The sequence below is a fragment of the Engystomops pustulosus genome, chromosome 8 (genome assembly GCF_040894005.1).
Source record: "Engystomops pustulosus chromosome 8, aEngPut4.maternal, whole genome shotgun sequence".
Taxonomy (NCBI): Eukaryota; Metazoa; Chordata; class Amphibia; order Anura; family Leptodactylidae; genus Engystomops; species Engystomops pustulosus.
Genome location: NC_092418.1, coordinates 73928214 through 73947863, shown reverse-complemented (window position 1 = coordinate 73947863; position 19650 = coordinate 73928214). Strand labels below are relative to the sequence as shown.

Genomic DNA, 19650 nt, shown 5'->3' with positions numbered 1-19650 from the left:
CCCCCACCCACTGTGCCTTTGTTGAAAAGTTCAGCATGGATGCCCATCATAAATCTGCCTCCTCCCACAAGTAAAATCATTCCCAAACTTTTTCTGCCTTTGTCTATTTTGGCCAGCCCACCACCACCTGACTCCACCCTTTGCAGGGTACGTGAAATGGTGAGATGATCTGCAGTTTCCCACACAGTGCTCTCTGCTTAATTCTCCATAGAGCAAGAGGGACAGCATTCTGTTAAGTACAGGAAGTGGACTGGAAAGGGACTTCCTGTGAGCTCAGGTTATGAATAGTGGTGGCTCCCAGGATAGTGGTCAGCGCCAATAACTCTAATTTCCAATGTTTATCATTCGATTCTTTTATTGGTAAGCTGTGTCAGCTCAGGTTGAGATTTGAAAAGACAGAGCTGTCAATCAAAAGAGGGAGGTGTGGTTCACTGGCAGCCTGGAGAAAACATGACATTTCTATTCAGAATATTACTCTATATCCATATCGGAAAACCCCTTAATTAAGGTACAGTCCCTCGGGGGCAGATAATTTTGGGTGATATGTTGAGGACTTTTAAGCCTTTACCAGCAGGTATCACTGGTGTGAGAGGTAAAATTCTGGTGATAAGTCTTCTACTTTAACGAAGAAAATTCGTAAGATCCTGCACTTTAAAATGAAACTTCTTTATTTTATCATCACATAAAATTGGTCGTCATACAGAGGTATTCCATATAGCAGCTACGCGTTTCAAGTTCAGAGACTCTTCATCATGAGCCTCTGAAGTTTCTGAACTCGAAACGCATAGCTGCTATATGGAATACCTCTGTATGACGACCAATTTTATGTGATGATAAAATAAAGAAGTTTCATTTTAAAGAGCTGGATCTTACGAATTTTCTTCATTATCTGTCTAACCCCCAAACGGAGGGTATATATGGTGCACTTCCAACGAACAAGGGGAGGATTACCTAATAATCACAGGTGGGACAATTTCCTCACAACACACTTGCCATATGGACTATACCTTCTTGAACGCAGTATTCTATATCATTACATTCTAAAGGGATTCTGAAGAGGATTACTATCTGCAGACTGAGAGGACCAAAAACGTAAGTAAAGTTCACTGTAAAGTTCCTCTATTTTTTTCAAACTCGTTGTTAAAAATATGACCAGTTTGTGGAACCAGAGAGATGTGGGACCTCAGGATGGGAGCACCATGGCAGAAGGACACTTTCAACAGATAATACATTGTTCTGCAAGTGTTGTATAGTCATGAGTTGGTTCCAGGAAGTTAAGGGGTGGGATTTAAACAACAAGTTCCAAAAATGTGGGGGAAATATTAACTACCAGTAATACCGCACATTTCTTGAGTGTTGCCCAGGCCAGGTCAGTTGCTAATCAGACAGTTCCTTTGTACCACTGTGGGGAGTATATATACTGTAGGTGCCAGCAATCCACTTAAGCAAACAGTGTGGTAGTCACAAATGGGTTGTAATCTAGCATGGTGAACTATCACTGTAAATGTTGCATTAGAAGTGTAAATGTAAGGATCTACCACCCTAATGAATAGTAGATATTATCTAGTCTAGATTCTAATGCCATAATCATGTTTTAATAACTGTATTTAGTTATAACTATATTAATAAATAACTGTATACATAATACAAGCAATATATCATTTAAGTTGCAAGTTGAAGTCAGGATGTGACCACCTTTACAAAGAGGGCTTGTGATAGGGGGCAAGGGCTCCAAAGCCTTATATATCTGCTACCATTTATGCCAAAAAATATAGCATAAATGACATACTATAAAGGAATAAAAGAAGCATTCACATCTGGATATTCATATTTAATTTAATTCATCTGGCAGTGGTGGGCACATATTGAGCCCTGTCTAACCACCTGTATTTAGCGTTTGTTACCACAGGACGGCTGTGGGATATGAAGTAACTCCCGTCATTTTATATGAGAAAACAATTTGGTAACATTACTAGGCAGTGGTATAACTACAGCGCTAGCAGCCATAGTAGCTGATATGGGGCCTGCAGTGTCAGGGGGCCCCGTTATCCAACCTTACACACTAAAGAATGGAGGATGTGCACCATTATATATATTTTATTATGCATATTGTACAGCATAACATTTATATAACATATATATAGTGAATATGTGTGTATATGTGATGTGTATATGCTGCATGCGTGTCTTTATGTATGTGATGTGTATATGTATGTGGTATATGGTATTTATACATACCATGTGTGTGCATTGCTGTACATTTGTATATGGCACTGCACAGGAGTGTATAAATATTTGTAAGAGTGTATAAATGTGTGTATTTGTGAAGAACGTTATGTGTATGTATATAAGTATATATAAATGTATGTGTATATATTAGTGTATAAGTGTGTGATTGTAACTTCTTTGTGTGAGTATACATATAGATATGTTTTTTTTTTAAGTGTGAAGGGGGCCTTATTCAGAAGCCTGCTGTGTGGCCCATCTTCTCCTAGTTACACCCCAGCTACAAGGGGTCTCTGGAGAAGCCATAGTGTGACCAATGCAGCTGTTATTGGTCTGGTGGAACTAGATCCTGACCAGTGTCACTCATTGTCCGTGTCCTTTCCAAATGACCACAAAACACATTTTATTTTGTTGAGTTTAATTTCCCAGTAATGTGCAAAATAAAATGTTAGTGTTAATCATAAAACAAGGTTAAGAATAAATTAACCCCATTACTGCCAAAATCTGTTAATATTAAGCAGACCTTCAAGGATACAAAGGGATTAACACAGAGATAAACCAAAAAAAAAAAAAAAAATCAGAACAAAATATTAAATTATTACTTCAGTTCAGAAAGTTAGCACATTATATCTCTCTTCATCAAATACATTAAAAATGTAGCTTTTCAAAATAAAAGCCGTGCTCTTCAATAAATAGATTTGTATTTTATCTTGCTTAGAGAACACGCAGGCCCATTATCCTTTTGAGAACAGGGGAAGGCCCATGCCCTGAGGTCCAAGGTCCTTTTCCCACCAAGACAAAGTATAGCATTGGTAGAGTATATCCCCCGAACTGAACTCACAAGCAGATACTTTGCAAATATTATACTGCCACTTGGTGGGAAGGGGTTTGGTCTACTGACATGTCCTTCCTCCTGGCATCAAAACAGTTAAACGAGCACATTAATATTACACTCAAGCAAAGTACCAAAGAGACGTAGGTAGTCAGAGGCAGGAGCTAGAACTACACACAATGAATTCTAACACCATGACAGGTTTACATCAGAGCAGAACGCTGTACTCAATACATATGGCTGCTTTGTCCACCACAGGTGCAAGGCTGGGTCACATGCCATTAGAGTAGCCATCGACTGATCTACCAAGGTACAGTAGTCCATAGGGTTTGACTTGACAAACAATCTACTTTGTTCTAAGCTGTTTTCTAGAATACAGTAAGCAATGCAAGCCAAAGCATTTGTGGTAAAGCCCCACTTTACACTGATGGCCACAAGGGAACCCGAGACATCACTGTCCGGGGCTTGGGAGGTGGTGATAGTTCAATGAGCTTCAGTTGTGAATACTACTGCTGTTTTATTAGGGATTGGGAGCATAACATGGGAACACACAGTGTTTTAGGGAGGTCTTTCCAATGATAATGTCATTCTGTTCAGAGCTACAACTTAGGTAATTGGTCATTAAAAACAGCAAATAAATATATAATGTTAAAAAATACTATGTCATTTTTATAATTTTATGTGTATAATTTTTTATTTTACCATTAAAGGAAATATAAATAATAATTAATTCTACAACACAATTTAAAAAAAAAAATCTTTCCCGTTATTGACCAACAGATGGAGCGCACCTGAGAAAAACAGTGCAGGTTGTTACAGGACTGCCGTAAAGGTGAGCTGTGTATTCAGAGCTCTGGTGATATCACAGCCCCCCTCCCCTACTCACCTGACTTCACAGGAAGGGGGAAGGTTTTACTGACTGCATACGTACAGCAGACATTTTTTTTTGCCTGCACTATGAAACACAGGAACAGTGGAGAATCCCAATGTACCAAGACATCAGGTACTATAAATAAAAGTCGCTGTGTAGTAGTGGTAAAGCAGTTTTCTCTTTGGCTGAGGATTTCTGTGTAGCATAGCCATGACTGTCTTTTAAATAAAGCATTTTGTACCTTTATTTGTCTGTTTATTAGTGCCCAATAAAACAACTCTAATCTGAAAAGTCACTCAGTGATGGGGAACCATCCATGGGGTTAGAAGAGAATATCACCTGTAAGTTTTGTTTTTACTTTGTCTAGGTTTTAAAAATGTTTTTCTAGATTGACATATCATCAGTGTAGCCATGCAGAAAAAAGTCACCCTTACCACTCCAAAGACTTGTAACAAGTCAAACAAGTCAAATACCTGGTCAATCATCCTGCGACAATATATACTATTAGCTGATCTATTTTTTCAACTAACAAAATTGATCAGTTAGACCCCTTCTACACTTGCGTTTTTCGTGCGTGTTTTCTACGCGTTTTTTATGCGCAGAACTTGCATTGCACTCTTCACGCACAAAAACGTTTTTTTTAATGCACATGAAAAAACGCACCATACAAGTCTATGGAGACGCATCAAAAATGCATTGCACTCTGAGACACATGCACGTCCAATAGAAGTGCAATGCATTTTTCACACATCAATTGCCGTAGTAAAGATAGAGCTCAGTCCTGAGTCCTTTTCAGGGTTTGGTGGGTGAAAAACTGACATTTTGCATCACAGTTCAATCAGTTTTCGGTCAGAGTTTATTCAGTGTCTCAGTTTTTCATGTGCGTTTTCAATGCAATTTCAATGCGGTTTTCACGCGCATATTTAACGTGCATGAAAAACTAAGACACTGAACAAACGCTGACCGAAAATTGATTGAACTCTGACGTGATCTGCAACGCAAGTGTAGAAGGGGCCTAAGTCCTGGCACTACTGCCATGTGATAGACGGTTAGGGTCAGCACACTATACATGTTCAATGTATATGAATAGTGATTTTTAGCAAGGTGGCTGGTCACTATTTGTTCTTAAATAATTAAGTGTTCACCATCTAAGATCCCATTTTATTATTTGGTTCTAATAGAAAGCAAAACAGTGTGATATATGGACCAAGTTATGTGTTGTGTTTCTGTTTATACATACAATAATCTGTGTATCTGCTGGAGCTGTTTAAGAACTGGCTAATAATTAAAAATTAAAAAAAATGTTTGTCCCCCTTAATGCAGTTGGATGCTGAGTGTGAATGTTTAAGGATAAGTCAGGAACAGTCAAATGGTAAGATCAACTATCTTGTGTATTATTAGCCTATGGCAATGGAAGATAAGTACATCCAAGACTGGGATCGACTATCAGCTCATATAAGACTATCAATTTCTTATGTAAACGCTGCTTGTAGTAGAAGTCATAACTGGAAATATAAACCCCTGTCTATATAAGGTCTTACAAATAAAAATGCACAAGACTGTGCGGAAGTAAAGATCAGGAGAAGGGCACGAAAGGGCACTCATAATTTTAAGATGGAATAGATTTGGAACTAATCAGAAGCAGCCAAAATGTGACAAAAACCCTACTGCCAATCTTGGTGAGTTCCAAACTTTCAGAAAGTAACCCATCACTGCAGACGCCAAAAGAAGCCCCTACTAAATGAAAGATATGTGAAGACCTGTCTAGAGGTTGCAAAAGTCCCTAAAGGACTCTGACTGTGAAAAGCAAGAGTATCAGGTCGCATAAAACCAAGATGGAACATTTTGGCCTCATATCCCTACAATAAAGCACTGTGGTGGCAATATCAGCAATTTGGACATGAAGACTGGTCATGGTTGAGGGATAGCTGGATGGTACAGAGATATTTTTAATGAAAATCAGATTTAGAGTGCCTTGCACTTCAGACTGGGCCGGATTGGGTTTAGATTGGGAACGATGACGCATGGAACACAACCAGAACAGCATAGGAGTAACTCATGGTCCACATCCAACCTGGCGGGGAGATTGTAACTGCTGCCAGAGATGCTACAACCAGGTGCGGTGTAAAGGGTCTGAATACTTATGTCAATACAAAATTTCAGTTTTTCCCATTCAATAATCAAGCAAAGATTTCTAACATCCTGTTTTTACATTTTCATCGTGGGGAATGAAATGCTAAAAGATGGAAGAAAGCCTAAATTTGTTTTAGTTTTAAAACAATCTTACAACATCTAAAAAAGGTTACTGTATACTGGGCAATAGAAAACAATGGGTAAAAGAGCATATACACAACACACCTAGTGTATTATGAAAAAAGTATTTGATCCAGGCTCCTGAGCCCAAGACAAAATTAGATCCAGCGTGACCGTCAAGTTCATGAAATATCCTAATGTCGCCCTGAATTACTAGAAATCCCTCATTTAGGACCATCAATAGGATAGACCACAAAAACTAAGCTCAACTCGCTTGGTGTGTCACTTCTAGAAAAAAATATATAATTCCGTGATATTTGAAGCTCTAATAACAAGTTATATATTTAAATGAGGTCTTGCAAGGGTAATTGTCTCTAATTGAGTGTTCTCTTTCCAAGTATTGCTGAGAAGTAAATATGGTGGGATCAGGGCACTGACACGGGCAGAACGTGAGATTTTGGTAGCTGCTTTACAAAAATCAAGTGTAAGGAGAACACGCCTGAGATGACTCTCCTATCCACACTGTAGTCACTGGAATGGACCTTTTTCCAAGCATCTGCCACCGACAGGACAGGCATTGTGAGAATCCAGAAAAGGGGCTACTATAGAGTGAAGCCCAAACAGTGAGTACTTTACCTTTGGTAGGGAAGGGCACTGCTCATCAATAGAAGAGCTGGTCCACCACCAGATGCTGTTAGTCAGAAAGAAAGTCTCTGCGTGTCATAGGTTAGCCATTACTGGGATAGACAGTGGCTACATCTTCTCAGTCAACAGAACCAATACTGCCCATCCTTGAGACAGACAGTCTTGTGTAATGCTTAAGACCCTCCAGTTCCTTCTCAGACTACACCTACAGTAATTGTTTCGAGTTTTGGTGATGGGATTGTTTGTGATCAACTTCTACAGTATAATAAGGATAGAGAGTGGCTACAACTACAACAAGAGGACCGACACACAGACATCTTTGTACAATGTATAAGACCCTGCAGAGCCTTGTCACATTTCACTTACTGTAACTGATTGAGGTCTTGGTGGTGGGATTCTTGGTGATCAGTCTACTTCTGTACGATGGTAACGGATTGCACAATACAACCCTTTGTATATCACATTAAAATGAGATGCCTGTCTAGTGCTCATTGAACCAGCACTTTATGCACAAGTGGTTTGTATTATTGCACTCACATAAGCTTGTATTTCATATGGGCTTACCCTGTACCTAAGCAACTAACAAATGCATTAGGAACTTGAAGAACATCACAAGACTCAGGTGACATAAAACTAAAAGCTTCTCTCCAAAAGGTCATGGAAAAATGAAATGTTACAATGGAAAATTAATCCTTAAGGTGAAATTAGATAATAAAAGTTGACTCAAAGGTAGAGGATCTTGATAGATATTGTCTCTTTTTCATAAAATAGCCAGTGTTAGAAAGAACGGTGGGTTCTTGGTATCTTCTTCTAGAAATCTCCATGACCTAAACATCCCTGGTTCATCATTCAGTTAGTCTCTGGTTTTTTCACACTTTAAAACAGCCATAAATGAATGACTACATTGCTTTTCCATATCAACACATCATTAAGAATTATGAGAATAACCTTTCCGTCACTTTTTATAAAAAGTGTCCTTCATAGGCAGTACATTGCTGGGACATCAGATGTACAAACGCTCTACATGGTAATGGATATGAAATGGCACAACTTGTCATTGTGGGAATTCTCACTTTGTGGTCAGTGTTAAAAAATCCTCTTCACGCATTCATTCACTATTACAAAAAATTTGTAGGCATAATTGTGAAGGTGAGGTTGAAACAGTAACCACAATAAGTGCTACTATCTCAGTTTGGAATGTTTCTCGGCTACCCTGCTACACCCGACAGCTCAAAGAAGGTTCTCTTCCTCACAAGCGGCCGTTTTCTTCCCCAGTATCTTTCTCTGCAATTGCTTCTAGGCCGCGTTTGGATTTTGGGTCAGTGGATGTACTTGATGCTTTGCTAAGCCCACTAGAAAGACAAGCCTGCTGGATCTGTCTCATGTTCTCCATTGCTTCATTTTTGGCATTCTTCAGTAAATCTCCCTGGCCCTACAAGTTAAAGAGAGAAAAAGTACATCAATGAAGTAAATTTAATTCTTTTTACAAAGATTACTAAGTAATATATGTATACATATAATTAAAATATAGGGATATGTAGGAATAGCAATAAAGAGGGTCATTTATCAGGATTTGTTTTTTGGCATTAAAGTCCTTTTTATGCAAAACTACCCTGGGCGGAGTCTGGCATAGTTTTTCTCAGAGGCAAAGTCGCATATAGCCTGAGTCACATCAAGCCTCCTAATATATCCACCACGGTATGGGGGCGCTGGCTAACGATTGCTGGCTTCCCTCCTCATTCATTACAATGTGCTGATAACACATTGTAATGAAAGGGTTAAAACGAGACAGCCTCGGGTCTTTGGAAGACCCAAGGCTGTCATGGCGACGGATCGCTGCTCCCCGATGAAGTCACGGGGGCTCAGCCTGTGAGCCCTCTCCATGCACCAGAACCCAACGCGCATTACAAAAGAGATGGTGAATTCTGTCGGACCTGAGTGGGGAAGCGACACATTCAAGATTTCTGGCACTCGTTCTGAGCGAATTGGTTGCACCAAGCATAACACATGCTCAATGCAATTTTAGTGAACTGTCAGACTTTATAAGTACTTGTGCTCCCATGTTCTGGAGGGCATCACAACAATTTTGCCACCATTTATCAGACATCTATGGTATTACCAGAGTCCCTCCAAGCTGTAGCTTCACGGGCTGTCACACAATACAGAAGCACTTTCCCCTTCCACTCTGTGCTAAAACTTTTTCTGCTACTGTGCTATAGCACGCAGAGGGCGGAGGTGCTGATAGAGCAGGCTGAAGGGTGAGTGAGTGTAAGCCTGTGAAGCTACAGCATGGAGGGGCTCTGGTCTGACTCTCTGGTTCCTTTGCATAATTTTAAAAGTTTTTTTTAAAAGTAAAGAGGCCATGGATAACAAATATAAGAGCATTACCACAATCATAGTCCCTGAATAAGTGGTATATCATGTTTAATTTTGATGGTAGATTGTCTTTAAGTTAGACAGTCCTTTCAAGCAATGGTACTAATGTGAATATCCTGTAGAAAAATGCAAATTCCATTTACTATAGAACTATAAATACATTTCAGTGTAAAATGATGCTATAGTGATACATCAGCAGGGATATTACATAAATAATTGCTATTCAGTAGGAACCCACGTGTAAGAGATATATACTGTACAGATCATTTAGAAAGGTAGCCCGGGTTTTGTTGTCCATGACTTTACACTTTACACCATGAGTTCACATTAAAAATGGATGAACTGTGTCAATAATTTAGGTGCCATGTGTCAGTTACACATTTAATCTTCACAGGTCTCTTCGTGTAGGTCTGCATGATCCGCTCAGGGAGATCTGGCAGGCAAATAGTTTTTGTTTCTATTTTTGGCTCACAAAATAATCTCATCTATTTAGGTACTTATTGTAATTCGTTTGTCAAAACTGTGTAGCACAAATGATTTCCAATATATTGATTCAAGCAAATGTTTACCCACTTTTATGATTATGTGACTATGTAGATTAAATAGGCAAACATTCATATTACAAAAGAAGAAATCCTTCGGCACCACCATGAGATGAGAGAAAAAACATTAGATAGTGTGTACACAAACAAATAAAAGGTCACGCTATTCGGACCATGCTGTCGCGGTCCTTATTCATACCTATAATGAACACTGGAGGTAAGCCTGAAACAGACCGCCCTCAAGCCACATGACTGAAACAGACCGCCCTCAAGCCACATGACTCAAACAGACCGCCCTCAAGCCACATGACTGAAACAGGCCGCCCTCAAGCCACATGACTGAAACAGACCGCCCTCAAGCCACATGACTGAAACAGACCGCCCTCAAGCCACATGACTGAAACAGGCCGCCCTCAAGCCACATGACTGAAACAGACCGCCCTCAAGCCACATGACTGAAACAGACCGCCCTCAAGCCACATGACTGAAACAGACCGCCCTCAAGCCACATGACTCAAACAGACCGCCCTCAAGCCACATGACTCAAACAGACCGCCCTCAAGCCACATGACTCAAACAGACCGCCCTCAAGCCACATGACTCAAACAGACCGCCCTCAAGCCACATGACTCAAACAGACCGCCCTCAAGCCACATGACTCAAACAGGCCGCCCTCAAGCCACATGACTCAAACAGGCCGCCCTCAAGCCACATGACTCAAACAGACCGCCCTCAAGCCACATGGCTCAAACAGACCGCCCTCAAGCCACATGACTCAAACAGGCCGCCCTCAAGCCACATGACTCAAACAGACCGCCCTCAAGCCACATGACTCAAACAGACCGCCCTCAAGCCACATGACTCAAACAGACCGCCCTCAAGCCACATGACTGAAACAGACCGCCCTCAAGCCACATGACTCAAACAGATCGCCCTCAAGCCACATGAATAGAAAAAGGAGCGTGATAGGATGAGCCTGACACAGAATCAAAGATGAATGAAATGATCGTTAACATATGTTAAGTAATTGTTTGCATTTAGATCCAGTGGATTGCGTGTTTCAAGAAATAATTTTTAAGAGCGATCAGCACCTCTCCTGTCAGCGGCAACATGATCTATAGCCACTACACACATGTGTGAGACTGAACCTGAGTGGCAATCTCTAAAGTGTCTGGATGCCCCGGTCAGATTCTGGGTGCTAGCAATCGTTTTGGTATTCACTCCAGTGATAGGTTCGGACACCCGATCTTTTAATTTACGAGCGGGGCATCCAACATATTGAAGATGACACTCATAGCATTCTATAAGGTATACCACCCAGGTGATCTTGCAGTTCATGTACATCTGAATTTGATAGGAAGATTTGTTTGTATGGGATTTAAAAGTGTTGGTTTTTACCATGAATCTGCATGTATTGCACCTACTCCTGCCACAACAATAACGCCTTTGTGTGTTAGCCAGGCTTTGTTCACACTTTGTGACAAAAATTTATTTGGGGACAATATGTTGCCCAGAGTGGAGGCTTGTGTGGAAACAAAAGTGATCCTTCACATAGAATATCTTTCAGGATGTCATTATGTTGTAATATGGGTAAGTATTTTCTGACAATAGCGGTGATCTCTTGGTATTGGTTACAGAATTTGGTACTAAAATATGGTCTATTGGAGTATTTAGAAGCCACAGTGGATTTGTCCAATAAGAGATCAGTGCGTGATTGAGAATCTACAATTCTTTTTGCCCGGTTACAAATGCAATTATTGTAACCCCTAGCCCAGAAGCGGGATTTCAGGTCATCACAACTAGTGTGAAAATCTTCGATAGTGGAAGAAGCTCCTTAAGCATGCATATATTCCCCTATGGGGAGATTTCTAACTGTATGGCTGGGATGGCAACTATCAGACCACAACCGTTTGTTACCACTCTTTGGCTTCCAAAAATGTTTGGTGGTCACCTGAAAGTGCAATGTCAAGGAATGAAATGGATTCCTTCAGATGTTCAAATGAGGTTAAGGTCGTTATGATATATACAGGCAGTCCCCGGGTTACATACAAGATAGGGTCTGAAGGTTTGTTCTTAAGTTGAATTTGTATGTAAGTCGGAACTGTATATTTTATCATTGTAATCCCAGCCAGAACTTTTTTGGTCTCTGTGACAATTGGATTTTAAAAATGTTGGGTTGTCATAAGAATCAATATTGACAAAAAAGCTTTATTACAGACACCTGTGATAACTGTTACAGCTGATTATTGAAGCCTAGGACTAAAGTACAATAAATTGCCAATATCCAGAGGTCCGTTTGTAACTAGGGGTTGTATGTAAGTCGAGTGTTCTTAAGTAGGGGACCGCCTGTATAGGAGATAAAATCAACTACTGTCTCCCAGTGTCCAGACCACACCAGGAGGCAGTCGTTGATGTATCTACCGTACCATATTATGAAAAGAGCAAAGGGTTTGATGCGTTAAACAAAAATTTTTCCTCCCATAAGGCCCTATAAAAATTGGCAAGTGAAGGGGAAAAACACGATCCCATAGGGCAACCAACACGGTGTAAATAAAAAACATTGTCAAATGTAAAAAAATTATTAGTGAGCGGAAACATGAGGACCAACAAAATGTATTCCGGCAGCGGAGGTGCATAAGTACTGTAATGCTGTAAATGGTGAGCCACAGCCCTGCACACTGGGCCATGTGGAATGGAAGTGTACAGGGCTGTGACATCACACGACACCCAGTACAGATTTGCTGTCCCTGATGTATCCAGGTAAAGGAGTGACAAGGGGTTGAAGGAGCCCATCAACCAGGAACCAAGTCTCTCAAAGAGAGAGTCAGTTCCGGACAAAATGGGACAGAAGTTGGGGGGAAATGTGTTTTAGGGAGGGCATAGAGGTGTGGGCATATACGGTTAGATGGTACCCTTGGGTTGGCTTCTGACCTGAAATAACTCAGTTACGAACCAGGCATGAGCAGTTTTTGGCAGTTTACTGTATTGATAAGGCTCCGTTTCACTGAGGCTTTCACTGAGGCTAGTGATAGGTCACTTTCAACCGTTCAGGGTTGAAACCGGTGAGTGTTGCGCCATAGTGAAGGTTATATGGCCAACTCCCACTTAATTTCTGCGCCTACCTAAAGCCGCACGTTCAGGGAGTGTCTATAAAAACAATAATTAATTCACCTTGCGTTCTCTTCAGGAGTCCGAAACATCACAACAAGGATCAAAGTTAAATTTTATACCTGAAACCTTATAATCCTGTGTCCAAAATAAAAAGTTAAATTTCAAGTTTCAAGCAAAAAGAATAATGTGTTAATATTGTATTAACTAGGGATCAGCATCACGTCCGGTCACTGGTAGATATTGCCACGTGGTGGTGCCAAGCGACTACAGTACTGTATTTTACTAGCTGGCCCCAGATTAGAGACACAAATTAGAAGCATGTTTCCTCAGCAGAGATGAGGGACTACCACTGCCAGATTATTAGATCAGCTGTGAGGTCAGTGCTTGTGCTTCTGATCATTAACCCTCGCCTAGAAGAGAGCTTCAAACAACTCATACTGTTTATTTGTTGCTTTTTATTTTAGATCAGTATAAGGTTTATGACATTGTTATTTCAGATCGAGCACAGTGATCCCGTAGACATGTTCCCCTTTACACATAATGGACAACATCTAATGTATTTTCTCTATGTAAGTACTTTCTTTCATTGCTGGATGTTACGCAGGCTATGAAGAAGACCTATCAACACTCTTGGCTTGTTTGTTTTCGTAATAAAATGTATTCCCATTGTTTCCTACACAATATTTTATTAATAATAATAAAATATTAATACCTGAACCATTATAAGAATAATAGCCAAAAAATAATGCTAAATGCCCTTTCTAAGGTATACAGTGAGACACATTTACTAAGGACTTTTAACCAGTTTCCTGTTGGACTATGCACATTCTTTCTAGTGAAAACTGTGTCTAAGACACATTTATGTCGCATGCAAGCCTTTTGTGGCGCAGCTGCACTAGGCATCATGCAACAAAAATTTCTGCACTGAAGGGGGCGTTCTGGTGCTCAGTCGGACTGTACGCCAGATTTATCAAACAATGTCCAACAGAATGCTAGTGTTAATGCACCAAAGAAATTCATGCAGAACGTCCTGAATCTGGCGCCCTCTGCACACTACACAGGTAACTGCACGCTACACAGGTAACTGCACTGTTCTTAGTAAATGTGCCTTATTGAGCGTTTCCCAGAGGTTGCTAAAACTAGTGAAAAATGTAGGATAGCAAACAAAAGCAGAGTGATAGTAAAACAACGGAAACTTGTTTCTTCCGGTTGTAAAGGTACACTTTAGGTTACCTAGTAGTAGTTTATGAAGACACAGAGAAATAATTTCATTTCCAGAGAACTACAACATCTCATGTTCTCTTTCAAACGTGTGTTTGAGGCAGGATTCATTAGCTAAATAATCCAGTTAGGACCCTTGGGTGACTGCCTGATGACGCCATTCTAACAAAATCTACGCTCATAGACAAAGAAAAGGAATCAGCGCGAGCAAAGGCTATTTCAGGACATGTGATAATCTGCGAACATTACACAGCCCTGTAATCGTCCGTCACGTTCCTGCAACCTAATATTTAAGCATTCCGAAGTCAGAGGACATATCACACATCATAGAGAATCTCAACAGCATCCAATTTACATTCATCCTACAAATGGGAATAAAGCAAACTAGCAGTAATGTGTTTTTACAAGCTCATAAACTGCGCCTGAGAGCATACCCATTGATGTAACTGCTTCACTGAATACAGTCCAGAATACTTTAGACATAAATACATTTGAACATGATTTCTCCCTATATTTAGCCAACCTCAAACTGATTTCAAGTCTAACTCTCTCGTATGACTCAGTTCATTGGAAGCTCCTTTGGGGTCCACTGGGCGTTTTACATAACCCCCGTATTATGGATCCAGCACTTCATCTCTTTCCCCTTATCTGCTTCGTAGAATCATGGGGAACAGGGGATATTATGGAGTAGGAAAGAAATCAGGTTAGATGAAGTAGATTAGAGGAGACTGCACTCCACCAAGTAGATGAGGAACAAGAACAAAGAGTTATCAAAAGTAAGTTGGCGAGTCGTATATTATGCCTAAGGTTTTATAGTCATGTATAAAGAGTTTAGGTAAAGCTAAGCCCCCTCCGCCTCTCTGGTAAGATCTGGGAGATCCATGGCACGTAGCTTTAAAGAAGCTCTTTGACTGGCATTGATCTTCAAGTGGCTGTCAACAAAGGATCCATAGGAGGCACTGGGGGCCTTGTACCGATAACACTGTGAGGAGACTTAAGCGGACGCTAATATGAGGCTATTCAATTTTGGCATTGTAGGGTTAATATTTATCTGTATTTGTGTGGGGTCACTTTAATGGAGCTGACTGGCTGGTAGTCTTATTATGTCATGTGCTTGCCACTGTATGGTGACTAGGATGCCTGGAATTGTTTCACTTATAGGGGTATTCCGTGAATAGGAATGTCTCTTACAAAAACCCATAATGCTATAAATAACTGATTGCAAAAAAACTCTACGTCATTTATCAAAAAATGAAGTTTGCTTTTATGTTTCACAAAATTGTATGGGCTTTGTTATCTCCAGGATTGCCGACACTGGAAACTGCCCATGATCCTTCAGTTCTCAGTTACTCCTCCTCCCTCTTGTGCTCTGCTCCCAGTGATGATGTAACAGACTGTCCTGCTCTGTTACCATAGTAATGACGTGTGTAACTGCCATCACTGAGATTACATTTCACCACAACACTGTCCATACTGGATGCACTGCAACCAAACCACTACAGCCAAATATAGTGATGATCACATGACCTGCCCAGGCAGGTGCAAGACATGTGATGTGGACATGTGACCAGCGGCCATCTTCTCTCCTGTGTCTTCTCTGCAGGGACAAAATCAATGGACTGATTAAAGGGCCAGTAACATTTTAATCCTTCCTTACAGTGTATATTCATAGCATTTTTTTGATACGAGAGCAAAATTTTAAATAACAACTAATTACACATTAGCTTATATTTTAAGGACCCATTTGAACATGAATTATGCTCATTCCTGGAATACCCCTTTAAATTTAGTTTGTTATGTATACATTGCTTAAAAGACATTATGGTCATATAGACTATGTTTGGCAGAGTAGTGGGGGCAAATCTAGACATGTCCCTATGGGGTTTTTATACTGCATTTAGGATAGTACATACAACAATGCTATGCGGTGTTGGCAAATATGCATAGTCCAAATAACAAAAACGCACCAAATCAACCTATTTAAGGAAAAATATGATCCCAACCCATAACCAAATGTTATGTTTTTCGTTCAACCTTCTCCAATTCTCAGCAAAGATGAATCTGGTATAGTGCGCTGACTGCTCTGTGCACAGATCCAGATTTAGCTAAGGACGGATTACAGGGTTTAGGATAAATCTATATTATTTCTAAAGAGTAGGCAGTGAAATCATGTAATATCAGGAGTCTTAGGTTGTGACAGACAATGGCTTATTTCAACAAGAGGGGAAGAGAATTAAATACCCTTTTGTATGTTGTGTTTAGTAATTACTTAAGAGAGAAAATCCAAGGGCTTTCTATGTGTGTAGGATGGGGAGGGGGGGGGTGAATGCAATCTAGTTGTGATATACTAGATTATTGGTGGCTCATGCCATGTCACTATTCAGCATTAAAATACTAGAGGGAGCATAGGAGGAAGGGTGAAAGTGTAACAGCTTGTGAAGCCACAGCATGGAGGGGCTTTGATAACACCCTTCATTCACATAATTAAAAATGTGTTTTAGAAGGAAAAAGGCCATGGATAGTAGATATACTTATATTACCAGCCATGGTTCCCTATATCTATGAGAGAGAAAGTAAATGCCTCTGGTTTATTGCCATCTGGTCTGAATGCTTACATACGTGTAAAGGGATGTTACTTAACTGAAAAGCATGTGGCTTTAAAAGCGCAATAATGTGCTAAAAATCATATGAGCATGAACTAAGTGATGGTGTAAACTGATAGACTAACAGGCTCAAGGCATTCTAAATAATCAAAATCTAAAACATTTCTGACACCAAAAATTTTTACAACTGAACCTCCCTGTAAGAATTATGAAATTTAATACTAGTCTTTATTTGGCACTGATCTGTATTATGGCATATTTAGTCCATGGGATCCAGTAGGGTAACTAGGAGAGGCAGGGCCCCATAGCAGACTTCTGAAGGGGACCCCCTGCTGGCTTAAAAATATACATATATTGCATTCCTATATACATAAACATACAGTTCATCACTCATACATACACATTTATACACTGTTACACACATATAGCGCATATACTACTCACATTTACACACATACAGTGCCATATACAGACATACAGCTTATATACACACATAACGTACTGCATACACACCATATACACATACAGCATATACACATCACAGATACACACACATAAACAATATATATCACAATGTGCAACATAATATGTATATAATGGTGCACATTTTTCATTCTTTAGTGTCAGGTCGGATGACGGGGCCCCCAGACACTGTGGGCCCCATAGCGGCTGCTACTGCTGTAGTTACGCCCTTGATGGGATCTGTTATGCAGGGCTATGTATAACGCTGTACAGATCTGTGCGCAGAGCACTGCCATCTGTAGAAAATCTATTGGGTTTGGACACTATGCTTAGAATAATATCTACAGTATTAAAACATGCAACATGTTGAAGATGAAGAGGTAAGGCACTTTTGTAAGAGGCCACTCATGACCATTTGGCATTCACTATCACATTATTCACATACAACTTATTAATTCTTCAAGCCAGGTTCACACATCTTCCAAATCATGTTTCAAGATCCGGAGCATAATTGCCTATTTGATGGAAAACCTGTGGCTAAACAACTTGAAGTGTTAATTGAATTTCCATTCTTTTTCACAAGGCCAAAAAACACCATTAGGAAACAATTAGATAAAGTAAATTAATTGCACATTTACCACAATGCAAGAGAAAGATCTTAGTGCTGGTTCTTTACAATAAAGTGTTCTGTTAATATTCTCATCACCCAAATACGAGGAACTTTCCATTGTGTCACCTCTACTCATTATAAAGAAACAGTGATTGAACAGGACACCTAGGGAAGCCAAGAGTAAGCTGGTTATATTCACAGGCTAAAACGCAAGGCTACAGTTTCTATCTCTATTAACGGAGCTAAGAATTCATAAACTCTGAGTGCGTCCACCATTGGCAGAATTCGAAAAATTCCCCTTACATGAAATGCACATTTCCTACATTAACTTCAAGGGAAGAGGAATGAATGTTCCTTTCTGGAAGCCAAGTATATTGGGGACCATATTCAGTGTCATGGATTTAAGAATTCCTATTGTACTTCTGATTTTACACAAATGAGGATATATTTTGTGTGTTCTCATTACATGCTGTGTGATGGAAGCATCCTCCTCCATGAACACTGAAGCCGATTAGCTCTCAAAAAACCCACACGTAAAAGGAACACTGTGTAATGTAGTTTATACACTTCCTAGACTTACCATACTTTTCCTGTTTCAATGTTTAACCCCTTAACGTCGAAGCCACTTTTCACCTTCCTGACACGGCCCATTTTTTTAAAATCTGACATGTGTCTATTTAAGTGGTTACAACTTTGGAATGCTTTAACATAACCAGCTGATTTTGAGTTTGTTTTTTTTGTGACACAATGGGGGTCATTTACTAAGGGCCCGATTCGCGGTTTCCCGAATATTTCCCATTTGCACCGATTTCCCCGTGATTTTGGCGCACGCGATCGGATTGTGCCGCATCAGCGCTGGCATGCACGCGACAGAAATGGGGGGGGGGGGGCGTGGCCGAACGAAAACCCGACAGATTCGGAAAAACCGCCGCATTTAAAAAAAAAATATGTTGTGGAGCTTGCACTGGAAATACCTTAATAAATCCGTCCGGACCCGAATCCAGCGCAGAGAACGCGCCGCTGGATCGCGAATGGACCGGGTAAGTAAATCTGCCCCATTGTACTTCATGTTGGTTGAGAAATTTAAGCAATATGTTTAATATTTATTTATGAAATAAATGGAGGTTTGGAGAACATTTTGAAAAAAAACAATGTTTTCCAAATTCCAAATTTTCTACTTTTTGGAAAGTTCGTCATATCACTAAAGTAACTTGATATCTAACATTTTCCATATGTCTGCTTTAACTTGGCATCATTTTTCAAACCTCTTTTCCTTTATTTAGGATGTTAGGAGGCTTATAACTTTAGGTGCAATTTTTCAGATTTTCACGAAAATCATCAAAACCTACTTTTGGAGGGTCAATTTAGTTAGAAGTGACTTTATAAGGCCTACATGATAGAAAACCCCCACAAATGACACCATTTTAGAAACAACAAAATATTCAAAACAACCTTTGGGAATTGTGTTAACCCTGTGAGCGTTTCATGAGGGTGAAAGATAAATGAAAGTGAAATTAGAGAAATGTAATTTTATCTTACAATAGATTCAACACTAAAATTTGCACCTCCACAATGGGTTAAAAAGGAAAATGCATTTTACAATGTTAAGTGCAATTCCTCCTGAGCATGCCAATACCCATTTTGTCACTGTACCTTGCTGTACGGGCACAGGGGGGCACTTGGAATGGAAAGAGCGTTGTTTCGTTTTTGGAGGGCAAATATGGCTGAAAAGGTTTTCATGTGTCAGGATGCATTTGGAGAGCCCTAATGGTACCAAAACAGAGGAAAGCCCCAACAAGAGACACCATTTTGGAAAGTACACCCCTTGGAGAGTTTAGCAAGGTGTAATTTGTGTGTTTGCCCCAACAGGTGTTTGATTCAATTAGGCCCCAAAAAGG

General features: G+C 40.0%; 1 protein-coding gene across 1 annotated transcript in view; it reads right to left on the bottom strand.

The window, feature by feature from the left end:
* Positions 1-2627: 2627 nt before the first annotated feature.
* Positions 2628-19650, bottom strand: part of PLCL1 (phospholipase C like 1 (inactive)) — a 202655-nt gene continuing 185632 nt past the window's right edge. The window contains exon 6 of the mRNA XM_072121250.1: positions 2628-8259. Within this exon, the coding sequence (XP_071977351.1) occupies positions 8077-8259 (183 nt within the window). The 3' untranslated portion in view covers positions 2628-8076. The remainder of the gene's footprint in view (positions 8260-19650) is intronic.